The sequence below is a fragment of the Lichenostomus cassidix genome, chromosome 8 (genome assembly GCF_008360975.1).
Source record: "Lichenostomus cassidix isolate B80296 chromosome 8, HeHo_3.0, whole genome shotgun sequence".
NCBI lineage: Eukaryota > Metazoa > Chordata > Aves > Passeriformes > Meliphagidae > Lichenostomus > Lichenostomus cassidix.
The window spans coordinates 22,984,605-23,009,377 of NC_139489.1; the positions used below are offsets into that span (position 1 = coordinate 22,984,605).

Sequence of the window (24,773 nt, forward strand, 5' to 3'; positions counted from 1 at the left end):
GTCATTGCTTTGGGGCTGACTGTGGCCAGATTTTGCCAGGGAAACTGTAGCTGTTAATCAGCATCTTCCTGGGTGGGAGAGGATGCTCTCCCTTTGCTTGACAACCACCTGCTTCAGCATATTGGCTGGTGCCCCCTAGGATCACAAATGCTACCTGTCAAATTATCCTTCAGTATTTGTTGCCACAGTCTGGCCTGTGCAGGGCTAAACTTCTTGGACAGAAGTTGCTGGCAAACCATGTTAGTCATATGAAAAATCCTGTGGTCCAGTGACCAGCGTTCAGCCCTCAGTGTGTAACTGCAGCTGAATGCCACAGCAGGAACAGGAGGCTGAGTAAGTCCAGCCAAAATTAGTTGCCTGGAGAGGATGGAAATTTCTTATCTCTTGTGCCCAGCCTGAGTGACTCAGTGGCTTTGTATGGCCACTGTGTGGGGTGTATGGTGGCACGTGAGAAATGATCATCCAGAGGGAGGGATGCAGGGTCCAAGAGGGAAGGCCAAGGTGTTTGTGGGGCTGTGAGCCTTCCAGTCCCAGTGTGGTGAAAACCAGCCTGAACCAAACTGATGCTCAGTGGTGTCCATCTACCCTCCAGCAGGCACACAGCTGACTGCTGCCTCTTTACTGTCCTGCTGGCAGCCCTGGTAGTCCCTGTGCCATGCCTTCTCCCTCAATTTTTGCTCTCCCTGCTTTGGGAACAGAGGTGTGGGTGTTGGATGCACACAACTTCTAACCCTGGCCTTAGTGATAAACACTGGGAAAAAGTGTCAGGTGAAGTGGTGCAGTGTGATCTGAACTGATACTGAAAGAATGAGCAATATTGCTGTGGCCTTGCAAAGCCCTGAGTTGGCTAATTAGCTGGGGTGATGGCATGGCTAATTGGACGAGGCTGGGCGTGGTGCTGGTACAGCTGTTTTGCTCATTTGTACAGGGATGAAGCTTTCTTGATTGAAGTTAAATTGCCTCTAGATCCTCCCTAACATTCCTGGTTGAAATTTTTTGGTGGGACCAGATGGCACCTGATCCATGGAAAGGATACAGGATATCCTGTCTCTCCTTGCTTTGTGTGAGTGCTGGACCAGACAGGTTCTGACTCCCTTCCAGCCTTGGTTACCCTGCAAGACTTGAGAGTCTTCCCCAAAACAAACAAACAAGCCAACAAATTGCCCCCAGTGAACCAGAAAATTGGAGACCAACAATTAGCGCAAGCCCCATTGATCTTTGCCTCAACCCAGCATAGCAACTGAGGAGCTGTACCTTGGACTCTCCACCAGTTTGCTCCAGGACACTCATTCCAGGGGCTGCATGTCCCTGGTTTGGCAGGGAATGTGCATGGCTCTGCCTGAACCAGGTGCTGCAGATGCTGCTGCTGTGTCTGAGTAATGGCAGAGACTTGTGTTCCAGGGAGCAGCTGTTGAGCAGAGATCATGGGGAGTCATGAAGCTGAAGTTAAAGCAGAATCAAGCAATAAATCCTCAGCCACATCAGCTGTGCTGCTGCAGGCAGGGCTGTGCTGTGCACACCAGCAGTGGGCAGTCAAAGTCCATCCCAGTGTCCACCCAGTGTCCAACCCACACCCAGGGTGGGGGGCTGGAGAGGTGTCCCCCACAGCCAGGAGAAGGCAGAAGTTTTGCCTTGCATTAGGGGCTAGATTTCCCCTTGTTCTTAGCACTACCCTGGATATTAGCACCTGATAGGAGTCTGCTGGCCAGGCAGCAGCTGGGAAGAAGATTTCAATCTAAGGAAGAAGGTAAAGCAGCTTTGCTTTATTTTCTGAGATGAATGAGGTAATTTCTTCCCTCCATGTCACCGTCCCAGGCTCTTGTATTTTTCATGCTTCATTAAAAGTGTTTGTAATTATATGAGTGGCTTCAGAGGCCAATTAAGCCTTCATTTGGAGGCTGCTCTGGGTGCTGGAAGCCCTCCATTAGCCTGGGCTTCTGCCAGGGAAAAACACTACATAGTCTTTAACAACTGTACCAGCTCCTATCTGCTTAATGTTGATCTTCCTATTAAGTTCAGCTAATACTTTTCTAATTGTGTGAGCTGGGCCTGAAGCCAGGCTGGGTGACTTTTGCCAGCTGCTTTCAAGGCTGAATCAGAGATGAGCAAAGCCTCCCGAACCCTTCGCTGCGCACATGCTCAGCGCCATCCTAACAGCGATGCTCTCCCCAAAAGTGACTCAGCCTTTGATTGGTGCTGTTTCCCAGGGCAAACCCCATCCAGTCAGGAGATGTGGATGCTGGGGAGCTCACTCACCCGGGCACCAGGAGGCTGCCATTGCATGGAGATTACTGCATGAGGTGCCAGAAGGGATGCCACAGAAGCAAAGCCAGCCCACAGCTCTGCAGGAATGACTGTGTGCATTCTGGGGCAGGGGATACAGGAGGAACTGCCCAAGAGGGAATAGTTATGAACAGAACGATATCCACAGCTCTTCCACAACGTGGAAAGAAGAATGCGGGCACCTTGGTGGGGTAGGAGATTTCAGTCAAGCTCAGGGATGCCATTCACCTCCTGTGAATCTGCTGCTCACGAGAGGCTGGGGTGACAAACCTTCCAACCCAAACCATTCTATGATTCTATAAAACTTAAGCAAATGTATAAACTCGTTGCTGACTAGCAAAGAACCTAAGCACACCTGATTTTATTTAATAATTCAATTGCACTCTTAAAAATGGCCAAGCAATTAAATAATTTGATAAAAAAATCTTGTTTAATTTCAGTTAGCTCTAATTAATGGCTATTCCTTCGAATCAAAATATCAATGTGGTAGAGAGCACTAGTTTGGGACTTTTCATTCTGGAAACATTACTGTCTTTTAACTTTAAAACCCTTGCAGCTCTAATGCAATTACAATGTGCCAGCCAAGTTTTAATGCCTAATTACATCTTAACATTGACAAATGCAAGAGACTCTGAGCTTGTGTTTGGAGCTGGTTTGCTTCTGCAAAGTCCCTTTTGGAGTATTTGTTTTTCAAGAGTTTATTCCTTTACTAAGGCAGGATTAAAATTTACATGTTTGAAATAGGAAATAAGGTCTGGAAGTCAAGATCATATTTCTTCTGTTTAGCATTAAAATTAAAATCTAAAAAGCAGCCATATGACAGATTCAAAACCAAATTCTTCTCGGAATTTCTGGCAGCAAAACATGGCTCCTGTGTAAGGTGTTTGGTACACAGAGAGGGAAGTTTAGAGAGCATGTAATTCACTGCAACACAGCATTAGACATCCGAAGGAGTCATTATTGTAGATGGTTTCCTGGTAGCATAAAGAAGCAGGAGGGAGCCAGGGCTGTTTCAGAGCAAAGTTGAAAACACTAATTGACTTTTACTCACTGGGAAAGAAGATGTAGCATGACAAATGGCTTTGTGGTTTGAATCATTAAAGACTGAGGAGAGCTGCTGGCTAATGGGGCTGTAGTGGGCAGAAATGGCCGCGTTAGGATTGCTGGGAGCAATTTGCAAGATGTGCTCATAAAGCACGGGGGGGGGAGTCAGCAGGACCCTGGCTGGCAGCGCTGGCCAGGCTGGAAGAGAGGCTGGAAGGGATCAGAGAGGGACTGGCCAGCACCTGATGGTTGCCATGGCCTCTGGGAAGAGCACAGCTCCTCACAGGGAGGGCAGAGGTGGCTCTGCCCATCTGAGAAGCAGGCTCAGGGTGCAGATGTGGATCAGAGCCCCCGAGGGCACCACAAGCCCTTAGCTGTCCCAGCCAGCCCCAGCTGGGCCCTCACCCACACCCTGTGTCATGAAGCAGGAGCTCTGGATCCATCCCAGGGCTAGGGATGGAGCACTGCTTGGTCCCTGTGCAGCCTGGTGTGCCCAGGAGCTGTGGGATGCTGCCCTCAGTGAGGACACAGCTTATGCTGGGGTCATCCTCAGCCCCCTTATGGAGCGTCTCCCCTTCTGCTGCCTCCTCACACAGCAGGATTTGCAGCACAACCCATGAGAAGGTGACAGAAAGTCTGCTGGGCTGCACAGGGGTCACCAGACAAGCCCTGGCAGGAAGGAGCTGCTCTGTCTTTGGCCAGTCACCTGGAGGAGAGGTGCCTTCTTCTACAGCGATAGAGCGCATTTCTTTGTGGAAATAACAAGGTATGAGTGTAGTTCTCCTTATTTCACATCATACACATCAGGGTTTATTCTAGTTCTTGGAAGAAGTGAGCTCAGAAATAATCCAAGGGTCAGTTTTCTAACATTAGGCTGGAATTGTCTTTATTTACTTTTACAAAGTTGGCCAAAGCTCAAGGCACTCTAATGCTATGTATTCTTCAGTAAACACAATTAACTGGAAACTCAGAAACACTGATATCATCTTTTCCCTTGGGACTGGTCACTGTGAACTGCAGCCTCCAGCCAGAAAATTAACTTCCTTTTCCCCCAGGGTTGAAGAGTTGTTGGAAATCCATTTAGCTAAAAAAAAAAAAAAAAAATTAAAAAAAGTGAACCATTTTGATGATGCAGCCTAGCTTGGCTTATGGCAATGGTCAAAGGGTAACAAAGCTTGGGAAGATTGGGGAGGTCAGGATTTCAGGACTGTACAGAACCAGTGGGTTCCTGCTGTTCAACAGGAGCTGGGTGTTTGGTCCTGAGGCAGCCAGGTGGGATCATTGGGTGCAGGACACACTGTGCCAAATACTCAACCACAAATCTTACATGTGGAGATCAAAGGTGAATTTTGAACTCCTGATTTACCATCTCCCAAAAAAACTCTCTCTGAAGGAATGCAGAAAGGCCATCTAGAGCCTCACCAAAGTCCGAGACAGAGGCAGATAAATTATATTTGTAGAGGGAGCTCTTCAAAGTGGTGTTATAAGCCCTTGCCCAGGTGATCCAGTCTCATACTTCACAATCTTACAGCTGGAAAAATCTTGTCTGCTGCCTAATCTAATCCTTACTTGCTCTAATTGAGGACAAACATTTCTTGTCCTTACCCAGCATGGGCAGACTAGCAGTTTATCATCTTCCTCTCTGTAGCTGCAGCCTTTTATGGCTGTGACATTTAGGTACTTCATGTATCATTACCCTGTGTCCCTTTGGTCTGCAGAACTTCTAGATTGAGCAAACTCTCATTCTTCCATCTTACCTTATAGGTCTGCGATCTGGACAATTTCCAGTTGGTCTGCAGCCTCCTTGGAGAGCAATACCCATCTTCCAACGTCTCACTGAATGTCTGAAGGAGGCAGAGCACACAGATTGTCCCACATGTAGGTGGGTAAGAGCTTTGTAACTGAAATATTAAGGCTGAAGTGAAGCCTGAATTGTAGTGTATGTAAACAGTGGGGGAAAAACAACAGGATGAGGATTAAAAGAATGACCTGTACTGATAAGGTAGAGCACTGCTCCCAGAACTGGGTTTCTAGGATGCCGTTCCTGGTTGTAAAACTGAAGAATGTGTTTATGGCATTACCAAAACACCTGCACTCTGCTCAGGTCACAGCACAGACAAGGTCCCCCTGTCACAAGACCCCACATGCTGCTTACAGAATGGCACGGAGGTTGCAGCAATTCCCATACCACTGCTTTTCCTGATGGGCCACCAGGAAAACAAACATGCTCACACTAGGAGAAACAGATAACTCTCAGATCTGAAGAGTTTAGCCTGTGCTGTTGGTGACAGGAAGGGCACTGTGCTGTGCACTGTCCTGTGCTCTCAGCAGCATGGTCCCAGCCTGGTGGCCATTTACCTCCTGGGAAAAAATTCTAGTTGCCTAGCCATGTAGTTGCTTGAAAGCTTCAGTGTCTCAGCCATTCATCCTGCACTGCCCTTCAGCAGCCTGTCTGTGTGCACAGCACACTCTGCTCTCCCTCCCCTCGTTCCCTGGGCAGGATTGCTCATGTGCCAGTTCTCTGTGCTTTTCCTCATTGCTAGTCTGTAGTTACACTGCTTCTAAGTACGTGCTAGGTTCAGCACTGCCCTTCCATGGCTGAATATTTGGGGATTCTGGACTGATTAAGAAGGGTGAGGGTGTCCCCAGACAAGACCCTTGGAGGTTTAATCTGATAGACTTGCTGCTAAACAGAGTATTTGCTTTTCTGAATTGCAAAGCCTGGATAGTTAGGCCAATTAGCTCATCAGCAGAGGTTGGTTGAGATAGTCATGTTTCTGCACCAGTACTGAAACAGGTTAACTGAAAACACATTAGCAGCTGCAGAACACAGAATAGCTGAAGAATTTGATGGAGTCTTGGCTAGGAATATTTTCCACGTCCTTATATAATAATACCTGAGTTTGGGGTTCAGGGTCTGTTACTGTTTCATTGTGATACCAAGCAGACATTGTTAGACTGAATTATCTGCTGCAAGACTCTGTTGGTCTAGGGTTGAGGGCAGTATGTCCTGCCCCTGCCCTCTTACGAACAACTCTAGGCAATATATGAAAGGGAAATTGAAGTGGGGGGGAAAAAATCCTTCTGCTTTTAGAGCTGTGCCTATTCCCCTTCCTGTATGTACTGCACATTACCTTGTGTGACTCATACAGAACAAAGACAAGCAGGATTTTAGAGATAATTTCTTCAAAATTTGAGCCTACTTTGGTCTCTGCTGCTGACAGAGTCCAGCCTGGCTTCTGTTCTGCACTGATGGGGTTTGGACCAAGTATACACATACAGGAGAATTTAAAAAGCACAATGAGGTTCAGCCTCTATTATCCAGGAGCTGTAAGTACAGGCAATCCACAGCTGGATGCAGAAAAATGAGAAAAAACAGAAGCAAACCCACTCTTGTCAGCACCGGGTTTCATGCAGCAGAGTACCTCTGTGAAGCTCAGCACGATCACATCGAGGTCCCTTGGACATGAAAGAACACAATGTGAGTGTCACCTGTTGGACGGGACCTGTTCCCTCCTAGAATGAGCATCATGATGTGAAGTCCTCTCTGAGAACCAGCCCTGGGGATGTGGCACCAGGCTGATGATGCTACACTGGGATTTGCTGGCTCTAGGGCAATGGGCTCTTAAGTGGGAGCAGTCTGAGCCTTCATGAGAAATACACTGAGCCCTGTGTTCAGGGCTTAGGGCACTGCTTGAGCAGGTCATGCCCTTGGCCCCACTGCTGTGACTTCAAGGTTTTGTGATGGGGATGCAGTCCCAAGACAGCTGGCCTCTGTGCCTCCGGGCTGCCTTCCTTCACATCTCATGGAGCAGAGTGAGCTTCAAGAGGTGCTCGTTAACCCTCAAGGAGAAGAGTCCTGTTTGAGCACAGTTTTTGCTTGGCACAGAAAGTACCCCAGTCCTTACTGGGAAGGTGCAGCAGAACGGCTCTGCAGAGCAATGAAAGCATGCTCAGGATGGTGCCTTTAGATTACTGTGGCACAAGGATCTGAGCAGCAGCGATTAGCAGGGAAACCAGGAGGCTTCAGGGCTTGTTTTGATTTCTGCTCCATCCTTCCAGTCTAACACACTTAGCACACATCAGGGAGCAGGGCAAGGAGACGCTCTGTTCTCATATTTTGCAAAGTCAATCAGTTGCATAATATGAAACACAGAGGCAGCAGGAACGTGATCAAGTGCAGAGAAGGGACACATCAAGCTCTTTATTGTGGCTGTGGGAGGGGTGAGCCAGGACTCTCTCTGCCCAATTTATCTTTTCCAAACTGCCTTTTGAGCCTGTTTTGCATCAGCTGCCTGTCACTCTAAATGCAGCTCGGATTTCAAGGTAGCTTCCCTGGAGCCCTTGTCTATTAGAACAGGAGGGGTAAGCTCCCCCTGAAGCCCCGGGAGCAATTCAGAGAGTTTAAATGAGCCACTTCCTCTGCATTATACTCTCAGCGGGGCAGGGATTGCTCAGGGCTGTGGGGAGAACCAGCATGTGTGTGAGACAGGTGAGAGACAGCACCAGGGAGGGGGTCACCCTCTTCAAAGGGCTCAACCAAGGGAGGAAAATGGCCTTTTTTTCTTAAGATAAGGCTTAAACTCGAAGTTCCTGCAGCTTTTGAGAGGTGTCTAGGCAGTGCATCTGGTGAGGTGCTAGTGGGTTTTTTCCTGTTTGTGTGTCCTCCTGCAACCAGGAGCACCTGTTGCACCATCCAAAGGGGTGGGAGCACCAGGGATCGGGGTGTCCTGGCAGCCTGAGCTGTTGAGCTGTTGGCTGTTTCCCCTCTTGAGCCTTCTGCTTGTCTCTCATTAAGTGCTGTAATATTTTACAGATCCGTGGTGCTTATTCAGGGATCGAGCTGCAGATGCACAAGCCCACATCAGAAGGGACAGACCCTCTGCACGTCGCAGAAATTGCAGCATCCTGAGGGCGAGCCTGAAAAAAGAGAGGGAGAAATGCCCCACTGATGCTGGCTTAGAAAACGACAGATGCCCAGTCTGTTCTGTCCCAGTGAAAGGTTTGCTGTGATGGTTTACCAGATACTCTGCACACCTGCTGGCAGCTCAGCCCCATATATTTTGGTTGAAGGAAGCAGGGTTAAAATACGAACAGCAACAATGTACGTTGAAGGAAGAGGGGGCAAAAAGAAATCATGCCAGTATGAAGCCTTCCAGGCATCTGCCACTGTCACAGGCAATTTGCTTCTTTGCCTAACAAACAGCAAGAGCATTTGCTGTTCAAAGCATGTCTGAAAGCTGTGGGAGTATATAATGACAGTGAGGGGCTTCTGGGTTTTCTTGCTCCATTTTGAAATTCATCTCTCATCCTCATTTTATCAGCACTATTTTTAGCTGCTCTTACTCAGAACAAGTGATCCTCCATGATGCATCTCAAGCAGAAGATGACAGTAAAGACAGCTAGGTGTTGCCGAGCTGAAGAATCATTCTGGAGCCCACCTCTGGCACAGCTCTCCTAGAGATCCTACTACACTGTCCTAAAGCACTGGGACGCTGCTTTCAGCTGCCTGTGACCTCCTTTGCAGGTCAGCAAGGCCACTCAGCATGTGCACATGCTCTCTGAATGTCCCTGGAGATTCTCGGCTGCTGGACAGTGTTCCCAAGGATTGTCTTATCCAGATGCTGTGGGACGTGTCCTCCTTCCCATGGCTCATCTCTGGTGCCTCTCCTCACCGACCTTCCTGCCCCTTCTGTACACCACTGGCCATTCTTTCCAGCTCTCATGACTCCAGCCTTTCCCATTCCTGGCCAGGGTGTCTCCACCCTATTTCCCAGCCTCGCCTGCCCTTCACAGGCATCCCAAGATGCTGGTGCTCACAGGACAGGGAGAAATCCAGCTGGTGTCTGGCAATTTGTCACAAACTGCAATGTCTTAGGATGAACAAATAAGATAACCACTCTGCACTTGTGGAATATAAAACTCTTTCTGCATGATGGCAGTCAATTTATACCATGGTTATACTGAGCATTGCTGCTCCTTTCAGTGTGATGAACACCTTTAGAGCTGGCTTGTCTCTCCAACAATCAGAAACAGTGCTCTGAAGCTGAATATACTTGATCTGCGAAAATCCAGGTCCATAGTGTAGCTTTGTGGCTCCATCTCTAAGATTATCCAACAGACCATCTCCTTTGACTTTTGCATTATATTCTTGGAACCACAAGTGCTCTGTGGATTACATTTTAGGATTGCTGCAGTAGGTGTTGGTCAGATTCTTGTGTGATCCAGGTGATCCTGTGTTAGATTAGCCAGTTATGGATACTGAAGGCTTGATACAAAACACGTGTAGAAGCCCATACTTTTTTTTCCTTTTGTGTTAAAACTTATTTCTGGCTGAAACACCAAAGCATGAATGTGCCTTGGGGTAGCAGTTTACCGGAGGCTCACCTGCTGAGCCAGTAATTGTAGTCTTTAGCATCCAGCCTGCATCTGGAGTACCAGAAAGACTGGTTTCAGAAGAGACACTAAAATCTCAGCCACTTTCATCCTGCTGAGAAGTTCAGAAGGATAAAATGTAACAACGTGAAGCAATTCCTTTTTTTATTGAAAAAGCAGAAATTTCTAAATGACAAGGCATTAAATGTTGCCACTCTGAGCATCAGCTGCAGGGTACAGCTGTGTGCCATAGATTTTGCTCACAGCTCTTTATCTTCTTTTTTTTTTTTTTTTCTTTTTTTAATTCTTCCTCTGTGGCACAGTGAAACTCAGATCTGCTTGGATTTTCAGCACTCCTGCAACAGAAATTTTAAGCAGAAGATGTCCTAACAAAACAGGGCACAGCAAGCAGTGACTCTTTTCCAGTAGCCTCTGCATGTGTGTTATACACATTCTGCACTCCTGTGCAGCCAGCCTCTGCAGCAACTCACTTTTTCCACAGGTTTGTTACATTGCCACTTGCAATTCCACATGAAGACCATTTTCTCCTTCTCGAGTCAGCCCAGCCTCTGTATGCAGCATGCTGGCATCCCGCAGTGCTTTTGAAAAGATGCTCTCTCTGCTGCAGCTGCTTGTCCTTGCTTTTGTGTTTCTTTAGCCTGCGATCCTGATTCTTGCCACCCCATTCACAGGCTTGTCAGACATCACCTTGTAAATAACAGACATACCCTTGAGACAGGCATTGACAGATGCTCGCTGCTTCCAAGCTGCCCTTTGTGAGTGGGCTTGGAGCACTGAACAGCTGAACTGTGACCGGAGCAGCGTGCTTAGGACACAGAGCCATGACCTCACTGACAAAACGTCCCCTGGGCTTTGCACTGCTCAATAAACTCCAGCTTTTGTTCCCTGGCAAGGGCCTGTGGCATGGCACCTCTAATCTTGCTAAGCTGCCACTGCAAAGATAAGAGGGAAGGGAGGAAGAAAGGTCCCTCTAAGGTTAAGACAGCAGATCCCACTAGATCTGCAGTGATGAAAGATTTAGCCTTGTAGCTTGTAGCTTCTCATCCTCCAGCGCTTGTCTAGGCAGAAGATAGCTCACTCACATTGAAAGGTTGGGCTTTTTAAAGCTGGAGGACCGAAGTGGCTGCACAGCTGGGTTGCTAGGGTGCAGAAGGCATGAGAAGTGATTTTGTTGCACACTGTACATAAAGACATCTTAATTTCTGACGCATCAACCCTCTTCCTGCCTCTCTTTATTCCTCCTCCTCTATACCTTAGGGTGAAGCAATCGGCCCACGAGTGAGAGGTGTGTGCCAAGGGCTGGCTGTAAGCAAACGTGGTGATGGAGGATGGGCCCACAGGGTCACTCTGAGCTGTCCCATCACCCTCATCACAGCTCCAGGCTCAGCAGGGGATTTCCCAGTCAGCCTCGAGCAGTAATGCAAACAGCTCGTGAAGAGAAGGAAGGAACACAGAACTGTGTATTTAAATAAACAGTGGCTCAGTGTCCATTGCAAAGACAGGGAGTGTCTCCCTGTCTGGGGCTGTGCACCCCTGGCATGATCCAAACAGTCTTATATCGACTGAGTGCAACTGGCTTTCACTAAGATCCTTGGAGGAATAGGCCAAAGAGCTCTCAGGACAAAGAGTGGTCCTTATTTGTACATTTTAAAATAAAACAAGACTGGAAATAAGCCACGCTTCCTGATTTTCCCTACAGTATTCTCCTGGAGAAGCTGGAAGCTCATGGCTTGGACAGGTGCACTTTTTGGTGGGTTAAAAACTGGCTGGATGGCTGGGCCCACAGAGTGCTGTATGGAATCACATCCTGCTGCTGGCTGGGCACCAGTGGTGCTCCCCAGGGCTCACTGTTGGCCAGTCCTATTCAGTATCTGTGGATGATCTGATTGAGGGCACCCTCAGTCTGCAGGTGACACCAGCTTGAGCAGAAGTTGGTCTGCTGGAGGGCAGGAAGGCTCTGCAGAGGGATCTGGACAGGCTGGATCCATGGGCTGAGGCCAGCTGGATGAGCTCAGCAAGGCCACATGCTGGGTCCTGCCTTTGGGTCACAACAACCCCGTGGGATGCTCCAGGGTGGGCAGAGGGGCTGGGAAGCTGCCTGGGGAAAAGTCCTGTGGGAGCTGAGCAAGAGCCAGCTGTGCCCAGGTGGGCAAGAAGGCCACGGGCATCCTGGCTTGGATCAGAAAGAGTGTGGCAGGAGCAGGGCAGGGATTGTCCCCCTGTCCTGGGCACTGGTGAGGCTGAACCTTGAGAGCTGTGTCTAGTTCTGGGCTCCTCACTGCAAGAAGGACATTGAGATGCTGGAGCATGTCCAGAGAAGGGCAGCAAAGGTGGTGAAGGAGCTGGAGAGCACAAATCCTATGAGGAGCAGCTGAAGGAGCTGTGGGTGTTTAGCCTGGAGAAAAGGAGGCTCAAGGGAGATCTTATCACTCTCTACAACCACCTGAAAGGAGACTGTAGCCAGGCAGGGGTCAGTCTCTTTTCCCAGGTCTCTTTTCCCAGGTAACTAGTGACAGGATGAGAGGAAATGGCCTCATGCTGCACCAGGGGAGGTTCAGGTTGGACATCAGGAAGAATTTCTTCACTGAAAGGGTGGTTAAGGATCAGAGCAGGCTGCCTGGGGAAGTGGTGAAGTCACCATCACTGGAGGTGTTCAAGAAGTGACTGGATGTGACACTCAGTGCTGTGCTTTAGTTGGCATGGAGGTGCTTGGTGAAAGGTTGGGCTCAGTGATCTCGGAGGTCTTTTCCAATCTTCATGATCCTTCCTGATTAATGTGGTTCCCTAGGAGGGGGTGAGCTCTACGGTCACAGAGCTGTTAACCTGTTAATCAGTGCAGCAGCACTATTAGTATGGACAATTGCAGGCCCACTGGAAAAGGTGGTGATGTCACTGATACCAGCTGACATGATTTAATGGAAAAATAAATATTTTCTAATGAGCTTAATAGTTTTTTTATGAGGACGTTATGGTGGTGAAATAGATTTGTAAGTGAATGTGACATGCTATCAATATTTGGCTTAAAGTGTCATAAAATCCATACTAAATGGACCAAAAGTGGCTAAATGAGACATTTCGAAGTGGTTTTAGTATTGAGAAAGCATCAGTGAACAGCCATATGTTGACTTGGTTTGTGGTCTAGTGTTATTCAAAACTGTCCTAGTGATTAGCAGGAAATGTTTAATGGGCTGTTCTTCAAAATGGAGGATGAGACAGAAATTTGGGAAATTGGAAGGCAAGTTACTCAAACAATAGGTTTTTCTGTGGTGTGATGCCCATAAACAAGAACAACAGACATACCAAAAAAATCCTCACTTATTTTGTTAGCAAATCCAAAGCAGGAATGGAAAAAACCCATCCATTTGGGCCGAGCAAAATTCTTCCTTTGATACAAGTTGAAATATTTTCTTCTGGTTAGTAACAGGAGAAGTAGGCAGCCCAAAATTTTGGGGTTGAAGTAAAGAAAAACCCAACAGCTCCCACCACCCCTTCCAAATGGAATTACAAAAGTCCACTGATACTGTAGTTGCACATATAAATAGGAAATACCTGAGAGCATGGGAATATGGTATGGATTGCATGTCTGATTGTATGACCTGAGTGAAGCTGGAGCTAAGGAACGTTCCAAATGGACGTGCTAACGTGTGCAGAGCATCATTTCAGAGAAGAGCAGCCTCACCAAGAAACCACGGCAGCAAACTGAAGCTGCTTTGCCTTTAAGAGTTCCATTTTTGCCTTGTGCACGCAGAGCAGAAAGTGGACTGGGTCAGCCTGGAGGTACGTCCATGCACTTGAGACATTTCCGTGTGAGCGGCGCATTACCCATATTGCAGCGTGGTGACTCATGCCTCCTGTCAGGGCTAATTTGGGAGGAGATGGCCTCTCCTCAAGGGCCGCCTCTGGGAGCTGGTGGTGAGAGCCATGGCTCTGGTCATGCGGGAAGGCAGACAGTGCCGTGCAGAGCCATGGGAAAGGACAGTTCCCTCAGACTGTGCTGTGGGACAGCATTTCTCAGAATCCCAGCACTGGCTGGGGGACCCTATGGGGACAAGTGTGGCTTCTCCATGTGTCTCTTAGGGAGGTCAGGCCACAGTCAGTGCCCTGGGACAGGAAATGTGGTGCATGCAGTGTCAGGCATGGACATGTGCTGAGTTCATTCATCCATGCCTGGACCCAAATGGTCCTTGCAGGGTTCTCTGCTCCCAGCTCATTAGCTGCCATTCACTCAATACTGCATTTTACCCATATGCCTGTGTGGGTAAGATGCAGCCCTCGGAGCTGGAAGGAAATCTTACCTGCTAATGGGTGTACTGGAGAAAAAATCAGTGGTAGGTGGTTACACTGGAAGGGTTTTTGTGCAAAGAATACTTGGGGCTGGGCTACAGGGGAAGCAAATTGAGGAGTTCAGCAGTCCAGGTCCTCTCCCCACAGCAGGGCTCAGCACTGGGCCACTCACCTGGGCAGAAATGTCACCAGAGCAGCTGCTTGTGCAGGGCTTCTGCAGCTTGGGGACCAGTGCCACCCTGTATGGTGCTTCTCAGTTGTGTGGGAGCTGCTCCAGTTCCTCAGCAGTGCTGTCTGCCAGACATATACTGGATATGGAGGCTTGTGGAAAAGATGTGCAGTGCCCTGCCCAGTGTCCCCCTGTGCACCCAGACATTTGCTCTCCCGATCCCAAGGTGCCTGGCTGGCTCTGTGAGATGTGAGTGAACAGGAGGACCAGAGGGTCCCTCAGGCCCTGCGAGGCAGGCTGGGGAAGGCAGCTGTGGCAGGAGAGGCCCTGGCCCAGCAGCACATTCTCGCAGCTGCCATGTCATGCCCTCCCGGCTCCCGGTGACGCAAAGCAGCAGCGTGTGCCTCGCGCGCTCCCATCCCACGGCACGCTGCTCTGGGAAGGGAAGGGACAGAGGCGGGAGGGCAACAGCCTGTGGGAGCTCAGCTCTGGGCAATGACCACGGAAGCAGCAGCGTTCCTCATGCTCCCTGCCTCCTCCCACGGGCTGCCTCTGCCGCGGCGGAGCCGAGGGACACATCCCACACACACTCGTGTACGGGGGTGAGCACACGTGTGTGACGTTCTTCCCTGGCACTGGTGGGAGGGAGAGCTCCGATTCACAGCCTTTACAGTCTCCAGCTGCTCGGGATGCTGCAGGCATGAGGGGAGGGGGGCGAGGGATGCCACACTGGGTACCACAGACGTTTATGATCATGCCAGCTACTGTGAGCCCCTGGGCGCCTCCAAAGCACTGCACGGCCAAGGGATGGACCAGCCCCAGCCCCAGCCCTGCATCCCAGCCCATCCTCGCTGCCGAGTTCTCCATGGGCAGGTGAAGCCAGCCAGGGATGACGTGCCAGGCGTAAAACGTGGCATGAGCTGCCGCTTGGCTAAGTGGCAGGGAGGAGGAGGAGGAGATTTTGGTGTTGAGCACAGCACAGTCTGTACCCTGGGGGAAGAGGCCTGCCTGTGGTGGCAAGAGATGGAAGGGGATACTTCAGATTGGAGACCAGCTGGAGTGGCTGAGAGGATATTAAACTGCAACAGCTGGGAAACACAGCTGAGAGGAGAAATGGTGCACAAGCCCAAACTCCTCACATGGGGGCCAGGTTGAAACAGTCAGTGTTAATGAAAAAGGGAAATTTGAACTGCAGTAGTTCTAGGAGTCTGCATGCCCAGTCCAGGGACGATGGTCTTAATTGCAAAGCTCTCGAGGCTGGCTGTGGTGATGGCAGTGTCAGAAATTCCTGATTACAGCCTGCTCACACAGGAGTTGGGGAAAGCAGAAGGTGACCTGATGTCGACAGCACCAGCATGTAAGTGTCATTAAAGCCAAGCAGCAAATGTGGTCACAGTCCACAGAGAAGCATGACATTCCTAAATCTGGCTATACAACAATTTTCAACAAACTGAAGAATTTTTGTGTTCTGCACAGAAGTTTTTTGCCCTAGCAAGAAGCCTTTGGGACCTTCCTGAGCCAGGTGGTTGGGCTCTGGCTGCCAGGGAGAGGAGCAAGATTAGAGCTTGCAGACACCTTGATCGTGTTGGGCAGCTGAGCCCTTGAATTGCATGAATGAAAGTGCTGCTTTTACACATGACCAGCAGTAAGATTGCCCAAGTTTGATATTAAAATTAAATTAGTTAGATATTTAGGATATAGCTAGCTAAGTTTTTTTCCTGTTGGCCATCTTCTGCCCTTTGACTTCTCCCCAAATAAAAGAGACCTGAGAGCTTTGGCACCAACTGTGCCAGTGTTCGGTGGCTTCCTACAGATCCACACCAGTGCTGTCAACTCACCAACACTAAAAGGATGAAGAGATTCATTCAGTTAAAGTTCTCCACTGCCCTGAGCTGGAGCTGATTTTTGGTCCAAACAGTGTAGGACTTGCAAGCACGTTGCCTCAGGTTTGGCAGCAGGACAGTCACGCTCCTACACAAGCATTTTACAGTTAATTAGAGCTTTGCCTTTCAGCACAGTTAATGATCCGAGAGGATGCAGTACACCGAGGCAGGTAAACCCATCTGGGATTTGGACTCTGTGCTGCTGGCTGTAGGCTCTAGAGACACAGGAGGGAAAAGCTCATCCTGCAACTTCTGCAGATCATGGGCATAGTACTGAAAGGTCTCTAGGAGAGGGGACACAGCAGTGGGTAGTGTGGGCAGGCAGCCTGCTGCTAATCAGAGGCTCCTTTATTTCACAGCGGGAGCGGGACTGGAAATGCAGCAGCCCATATGCACGGCCGTCTGCCCAAAGCTTTCCCCTCTTTGATAACGATGGTACAGGCTGTGCTGAGCTGCAGCTCGATAAATATCAGCCAATTCTCTCTCTCCAGAGGGGCAACTGCCTTCTGCACCATCTGAGGGCTGAGAACAAGTGGTGTAGCTGAAGTCATTCTGTTCTCCTTGGGACTACGGCAGAGCCAAGGCAGTGCACTGTTTGGTCAGCATCAAACCCCCACAGGTGTCTCATGGGTCCATTCTTTAGCACAAAGTACCCTCAGAACTGTTTAAAAATCTTCTCTGGGCAGGTACACTTAAGCCTTTTATTTTAACCATCTTTCCTTGGCAATTTCAGACACCCAAGGTCTGGCTTTTGATTTTGCAAATGCAAATGGAGAAGTAAGGTGTTGCAGTAATACCGATATCTGAGGCAGATGTGTTGCCAACCTCCTAAATTTCTTTTTTCCACGCAGGTATATGAGCTGTGTACACTCAAATCTGTGTGCTGAACATGCACATTTTATGTTCCAATGGTGGTATGCACCCCCCTGAGTTTTTCTTGCAGCCTCACCAAAAATATATATTCACATGACTCTAGAATAAAACAGGAAAGTCTCATCTGCCTGGGTAGTTCCCTGGTGAATTTACATTCTTCTTTCCTTAAGAGCTCTATTTTCTGCATTTGTTGGGATTACGGTAACCTTTTTTGTTTAAAATTCTTGTCCCTTTCTTGATCCAGGTTACTTTAAATAGAAGAGGAAAGGAAATTAACAGAGGAACCAGCAAAGCTCATCTCGCTTCTCAGAATTGATTCTCTGACCTTTTTTACTATTTGTGTCCCCCCCCGAAAATCTGCTTTTCATCTGCACCATTCCAACCTCCCGCAATAGAGGAAGTCCCCGAAGCTTTTTCAGCCCTTTTAAAAGAATCCACCTCTGCAGCCAGACGCCGAGCTTCGTTTCTGGTAAGGTTTTCAATCTCTCTCACCCCTTTGTCTGGGTTTATACGTCACCCTCTTCCTCCTGGGTGGGCAAAAAGGGGACGGGTGCTGCTGCTGTGCTGACTCCTGACTGGGTCACCCAGTGCTGCTGGGCTGTCTGGGCTAGGCTATAAAACAGAGCCAAGGCAGCGCAGCTGGCTCACAGACCAGACTCAGTTCTGCAGTCAGCACAGCACCCGTGCGCAGCCTCTGCCGCCTCCTGCCTTGTTGTTTTTCCTGGAATACTGAGCCGACCCCGGGAGCAAGATGTGCAAGGGACTCGCTGCACTGCCAGCCACTTGCTTAAAAAGGTACTGTTTATTTCTGAGCATCTGGTAATGGTCTCGTTAGCCCGGAGATAGGCTGATGCATTGCGCTTTGTGTCCGAGGCGGGAGGACAGATTTGGCTCTGATTATTTTGTAAGATTAGATACAAATGATTGCTTAAAGGCTTTTGTTTTGGTTTGGTTCCCCCCCCCTCAGTTAGAAGCAGAATTGCAGAAAGGTTTTGTAATGAGCTGTGGGAACTCTAAAGCCTTCCTTCCCATCATCAAAACAAGCAGCTTTTAGCACTGCAATATTTTTATATTCCTGTCAGCTGCTTCTGCTGCAATCTTTGCACCCCTTTTCTCCTTCCACTCCTCTCTCTGCTGAATTGTCTTGATTCTTTTGAGGGGGAAGCAAGGCAGACAGGATAAAAAGTAAGGATTATCCCCCTAAAAGCATCCTAAATGCAGAACCCCAGCCCGGCAGGATCAGAGACCCATCTGCCAGCAGGCAGGGATGCAGGGCACTGTGGGTCTGCATGCAGCACCAGCTGGTGGGGGGTCAGCCTGAGTTCTCTGGGTGATGGTGGGAGGCCAGGGCAGGCTGTACCCTGGTGCACAGCCCTGTGGGGCTGGTGTGAGGCTCATCACACCCCTGTTGGTGGTGCCAGTCAGGGTGGGCTCAGCTGTAGCTCTGCCATGGGTGCAGGATCTGGCTGCACCCTGATGTGTGGGATCAGCAGAGCAGAGCCTGCACAGCCCCAAACGTGCCCCCAGCAGCATGGCCTGCCCCATAGCCCAGCATGAGGGGTCTCCATGCCTGCAAGGTGTCCCCAAGCCCTCCTGGAGAGGTGTCACTCCCTTTCAGAGACCCGCGGGAGGGAGGCACAATGCTCCTTTCTCATCCAAAATCTCATCCAAACTTGTGCAGGTTTCTGATGCTGCAGCGCTGCCTTCCTGCCTGCCCATGCCTTCAGCAGCACTCCTGAGGCTGCCTTGCAGCAGCTGTGCAGTGGGTTGGGAAAATGCAAACAGATACTCAGCTGGCTCTCATCTGCAGGATAAACCTTCCTGCTCTTGGTTGGATTTGTAAACAAGTGCTGAAAATGCAAGGAAAAAGTGTTGATGCTTCAAGTTTGCAGGAATATTTGAGGGAGATAAAAAGAAAAAAAAAGAACATTTGAATAAATGCAATGAAAAATAGTTCACATCTTTTAACCACCTCTGTCCAGGATTCCCAATGAAATCCCTCTCTCCCAGAAAGCTGTGGGACTCGCTGCAAGCAGCAGTGTCTTGTTTCCTGCTGCTGCCACCCTCCTGCAGAGCTGAGCAGTCTCCTTCTCCTGGGCAAGGAGCATGATAGCACCAGGCAGCCCAAGCTGGGCAGCCAAAAGTCCCCATGCGTGCCTGGACAGAGCCTGGCTGTTGGTGTTGGCCACAGACACCCTGCACTAAAGCAGCTGAGAGCTCCCTTTGCTCTCCCCGAGTGCTGGAGCTGTTGAGGAAACATTTCTGAGGCAAGCAGTGAGATAAGGCATGGCCAGGACTCCTCACAGGGTGCTATGGTTTAGAGCAGAGAGCAGTGCTGGGAAGCTGAGCAGCTCCCTGAGCTCAGCCCTGTGGCACAGCCTCTTGCTCTTTTCCAGGCTCAGATCTAAGGAGGACAAGAATTTCCTGCTTTACACTATCACTGCACCTTGGGGCAGGTCAGGGCTTGTGCCTCTTAATAAGCAGGAATGATTTACCCACCCCTCATTCTTAAACGGGAAGGAATCCCAGAGAGGTGCCAAGGCCAATATCAGCTGCATATCTAGAAGCTGCTGTCAGGAAATTATTGTCCTGAGCACACTGGAAGGTGGAACAAAATTAAAGATGAATCTTCAGCAGAGCTTGCTGCGGAGCAAGGGAGTAACTTGCAGTCAGGGTGGGCTGGTTGTGGTGAAGCTCTTGGCTCATCCCCTGACCTCACCCCACAGCCTTGCTCCAAGCCACTGACTTCCTCCCTTCCCTCTGTGTCACGGGCTTGCTGGGGTGGCCTGGCAGCTGGGTGATGAGGTGTGGAGATGGCAAAGACTGCAGAAAAGTATTAGGAAGGGTGTAAAAACCACACTTTGGCAGCTGGGTAATTCAGCTCAAGGACAGGTGACACATTCAGCACCGTGATGCTTTTCCATCACAATATTTTAACTGTAAACAGTAACAAAACAGCAGCTTCTCCCCCTTTGCCACCCTGCCTCCACGCCAATGAGCTTCTCAGCAAGAAGCTGTTGAACATGAAAAATTACTTCTTTGACATTGTTGTGTTTGTCAAGAAACAAAAATGTGCATTATGCGATGAGTGGAAAATCAGCACTGGAGTCACTGTCAGTGACCTGCATTTGTCACTGAGTGTTGCTGGAGGAGCCTGTGCAGTGAGGAGGCTGTAGAGTGAGTGCAGTGCTCTGTCTTAATCTCCTTCTTGATTTTTTTTCTTTCAGTGCCAAAGACATGAAGCACCGTCTGGGCTTCTTGCTGCAGAAGTCAGACTCTTGTGACTACAGCTCTTCCCAGAGCAAGAAGGAGAAGATGTCTGCAAGCCAGAGGTAAGAGCAGATGCTGTCACATAGTTAATCCCAGACTGGCTGCAGCATGTTGTTTACTCCTGCACCGAGCTGGACTCTATTAGGGTTTCTGCTGCTGCTTCCCAGTTCCTCCTGAACACTTGTGCTTGAATCTAGTGTGGCAACAGTCCTCAGGTGCTGATGTTCCTGTCAGCTGACTATTAACGCCTGAGGACTTCAATTTTCATGGAGAATGCTGCACTATAGGTGCTTTCCTGCCCCCACTGCTATGATTCAATGTGTGCAGTCTCCTGCAGAGGGAAATAACACCATCCCAGAGCCAGTTCAACTGGACACATTGCAGAATCAGCATCACTGCCTATTTGAGCTGGATTTGTGCAGGGATCCACACAGCTGCACAGAGGTGTTGGCACAGCAAACAGCCAACAGCCTGCCAGGGTATCACTGCTCTCCCTGAAATGCAAAGAGACAGTGATCTCTCCAGAGAGGATTCCAAAAGCCAAGGTTTGCTCCTGGAACAGATGAGCCCTAAGATGTTCTAGTATGATAGGGAGAATGAATGCAGGATGTGCTCCCCATGTGTTTCTAGTTCCCACATTCCTTTCTCCTCCACATAGCTACTGTTCCACTGACAGGTTAAAGGAATCAGCCCTTTGGAGTTCACTGATAAGACCTGTAAGAGTGATTCCAGGTCTGTGCTCCAGCAAGAGATGCTGCCAGGCACAAAATAATTATAACTTCCACAGCAATTTTTCCAGGAAAAATCCTTTCTAGTCCACAGCTGGTGATGGGGATTGCAAACCACAGTTTCTGTAGGTTAGATCTGGGATCCCTGGGGGTATCTGTAAAACCAGCTGATATTTTGTTCTTGGTCTCTCATGTATGCTCTTACAACAATCAGGGAAAAAGATTTTCTCATGGTGCTGAGAAACAAACCAAATTTATCCCTTCTGTACTCTAATTCATCCCTGCGTTTCTCCCTTTGTCTCCTTTTAGGCTTAGCCAAGAGGAAGTCAGAAAGTGGGCAGACTCTTTGGAAAATCTGATCCATCATGACAGTAAGTGATGAGGGCTCTAATGCTGCCTGCAGAGCATGTGTGCTGAGAGCAGCCCTGGGAGGGGACACAGGACATTATCTTGTGCCTCTTAGGGGCACACAGGAGCTCTTTTGGCCACACAGACTTCTGGGAAGGGTGGGGAAGGGGCCTCCTGCTCAGATCCAAGGCAAGGGTCAATCCCAATGCATCAAGAGTGTGGTTCTGACCTACTGCAGAGCTGTCTCTTTTGAAGGCAGCTCGTTTAGCCCTTGTGCAAGAGGAGGGCAAGACCGGGGCACAGAGTTAATGGTGGGTTAAAAAAGAACCAAAAAGTGGAGATATTGTTTGCAGCTGATCCCATGGGAGACTTTGTCTTCCCATCAGTTGTGGGCTACACTGATGTCCTTGAGGTTTCCTTCACATTGTTCCCATGGTCTGAAGCTCTGTGCAGAGTGCTGGCTGTCTCCTCGGGGCCTCCTGGGAACACACGAGCTGCTTGCATTCCCCTGGCTGGGACACTGAAGGTCACAGTGGGGGACAGGCAGCTGTGACCCCACGTGTGACATCCCCATGGGGCCTGTCTGAATTCCAGCCTCCCTCAGCATGCACGAGCTGTCCCTGCTGCCAGCCCCAGGGAGCTCCTCATTCAGCTCTGGGAAGGAGAACCCACAATTTTCTGGGATTCAGGGCTACCACTGACCAGAGACCAACACTCTTACCTGACCTGGTTTTCCCCTAAACAATCCATAGGAGGACTGGCTGCTTTCCGTGCATTCCTCAAATCTGAGTACAGCGAGGAAAACATCGAGTTCTGGGTCAGCTGTGAGGAGTACAAGAAAACCAAGTCACCAGCCAAGCTCAGCCCCAAGGCCAGGAAGATCTATGATGAGTTCATCTCAGTGCAGGCCACAAAAGAGGTATGTGCACAGAGCATTCCTTGGGCAAAGGCACGACCCTCAATTCTGAACCAGCAGCACAGGGAAGCAGAGATCAGTAGTTTCACAAGAGATGAAGGCTTCTGCTTCTCTGCTAGTTAGCAAGGATATGGTGTCTTTTTTACTGCTTTTGTATTGAACTTGGGCAGAGAGAAAGTGTGTTTAGCTACAACCACATGGCCATTCCATGTGCACACTCAAATGGGAGAAGCCCAAGAGGACTATGATTCCCAATGCTCCAGCTGCTGCCGTGCAGTTTGGGTTTTGTAGCTGGCTGCATCCCAGAGGGATGTGTGTCAGTGTCCCCTGACAGTTCTTCTGGCAGCAGGGATGCATTGCTCTCCAGCTGCACAGACTCTGCTAAGGTTACAGAGTGTCAAAGAGCCCTTTCAGACAACTGCTCACCAAGCACACACGGTAGAGAGGCACTTGGATTTTCCCTTTCCTGCAGCACTTCTGGGACAGGTTCTACTCACACTGTCCCTTTGGCCCACAGGTGAACCTGGATTCATGCACACGGGAGAAGACAAGCCACAATATGCTGGAGCCTACCCTGTCCTGCTTTGATGAGGCTCAGAGAAAAATATTCACCCTCATGGAGAAGGATTCTTACCGCCGTTTCCTCAAGTCCCCTTACTACCTGGACTTGGTCAGCCCGCCTGGTGCTGGCTGTGGGCCTGAAAACTGCAAAAGGAACCACACTCACACCTTAGACTGCAACTCCAACATCATCTCCCAGTGCGCCTGAGCCTGCAGCAGGGCAGGGGCGGGCCGGGCTCTCGCAAGAATATATGGCAGCAAAGCATTCATTGGCATGAAGCAACAGAGCTGTCTCCAATAGCTGTCTAATGTCCCAGTTGTATCCCATGTCATGCAACAGCCAGCATTTGTAACCCAATCCAGGCTCAGTTTGTGTAGCAAACCCTCCTCTGACTCGGTCGGTGTAGGAGCGCTGGGGTCTGTGTCTGACAAAGAGCTGGGGGCAGTGGCTGCGTGGGCTCTGCCGAGCCCTGCGAGCACAGGAGGTGCTGGGCAGCTCGGGCTCAGCCCTGGCACTGCCCACGGAAGTCACCTGGTGACACCCAGCAAGGTGCAGGGCGAAGAGGGAGCCAAGGGAAGTGCTGGGGACTGTGATCTCCCCTTTATCATCTGCAAAAGCTTAGGTGAAAAGGACTGGTGCTGGTCCTTAGCTGTTCATAGCTCCCGAATGTCTGGGCTGTCAGGAGTGTTTGCTCAGAGCTCAGGCTGTGCTGCATTGCAGTATCAGGCACAGGAAGAGCTGCTACTCTTTCTTGAAGGGAGACCAAAACTTTTCGAACAGCCTCCCTCAATCATCACAGCCACAGTCGCAGGGAAGCTCAGCCTACCTCGGCCATCAAGGGAAGCTCTTCCCTCTGGCTGCTGCTCCCTCTGTAGCACCACATTCATGCTGGCCAAGGATCTTTCCTAGCGCTGTACAGAGCTGTCATTTTGGGGGAGGCTTATTATATCCTACATTATTAATTGTGACCTTCATGCTCCCAGGTTAAATACTTCAGCGGAGCAGAACAGAAACATGTTCCTTCTCTCCCAGACTGACAGGTGTATATTCCTGACTCTGGGGGTGCCATTTGGATTCAGGTTTGCCTGTCCTGGCTTGTAAGGAGCAGTTTGTGATGGAATAGGACTGCAATATCTGGGTAGGAAAGGCCCTGCTTGGGAGCACTTGAAAATGATGGGTTTTTTATGGTGTTGTTTATGTATTTCAGTAGTAGCATGGCTCACTTTTCCTGAAGATGGTAGGAGGAATGTGTCTATCTCATTACTGCTCTGGGGCTTTGCTGGAAGGCAGCTTACTTTTTAATTGCTGTGGTTAGACATGGCCTTTGCTGTGGGCTTTGCTCTGCAGCTGGAAGCCCAGGAGGCAGCTGCAGGACTGGCTGCCCTGGGCTGCAGCAGCAGGGATCTCACTGCCCCCAGCCCTTGGGCTCTCCTTCCTTAGATAGTGCTGCTCTGGCCACTGTGTATTCTGCGCTCTGCATCCCAGTCCAGACAACAGCTCTCACCCCGGGGTTTTGGCATGGCAGGAGGAGGCTGTGGCACTCCAGGCCCATAGAGAAACTTCTTTTTTAACATGTGCTTTATTTTGTATTTATTCAGTGTACTAACATCTATCACCATGCATGTTCAGCTAAGAGATGGAGAGGCTTGCTAAAGCGCTGAACATAGCCAAGCATGTGGCTATGTTTTATTTTCCCCTGGTACTGGGAACTCTTGAAAACTATTGCAAAAACTGTATCAATAGTTAAATAATGATGAATGCATTCTAAATAAAAAATGTTTGCATTAGTCCCTTCTAAAATACTATTGTGTGAACAAAAGGAAATGCATGGAGATCCAATTCGTTGGACAAGGTTGCTCTAAAAAGTCATGTTACAAGTGGCTTCACTCAGATATTGTTTTGAGTCAGAGAAAGATGAAACAGCTGATGAAACAACCACTATATCCTTCAGACACCCCTGGTACTGTAAGCCTGGGTGTCTGGGGTTTTCATGGATCTATGCCTTGCCTATCAGCTC

General features: G+C 49.4%; 1 protein-coding gene across 3 annotated transcripts; it reads left to right on the forward strand.

Moving 5' to 3' along the window:
- The first annotated feature begins 5,091 nt into the window (after positions 1–5,091).
- On the forward strand, positions 5,092–24,543 carry RGS4 (regulator of G protein signaling 4). 3 transcript variants are annotated; one of them, XM_085068371.1, is made up of 6 exons: positions 5,092–5,209; positions 17,177–17,401; positions 20,160–20,264; positions 21,240–21,301; positions 22,031–22,197; positions 22,712–24,543. In XM_085068371.1, exons 3-6 carry the CDS (start codon positions 20,170–20,172, stop codon positions 22,961–22,963), a joined length of 576 nt encoding a protein of 191 aa, XP_084924497.1. In that variant the 5' UTR covers positions 5,092–5,209; positions 17,177–17,401; positions 20,160–20,169; the 3' UTR covers positions 22,964–24,543. The 3 variants fall into 3 exon arrangements, with proteins under 3 accessions (XP_084924497.1, XP_084924498.1, XP_084924496.1); XM_085068372.1 differs by lacking the exon at positions 5,092–5,209 and having other exon boundaries at positions 17,126–17,401; XM_085068370.1 differs by lacking the exons at positions 5,092–5,209; positions 17,177–17,401 and adding an exon at positions 17,497–17,727.
- Positions 24,544–24,773: the final 230 nt, after the last annotated feature.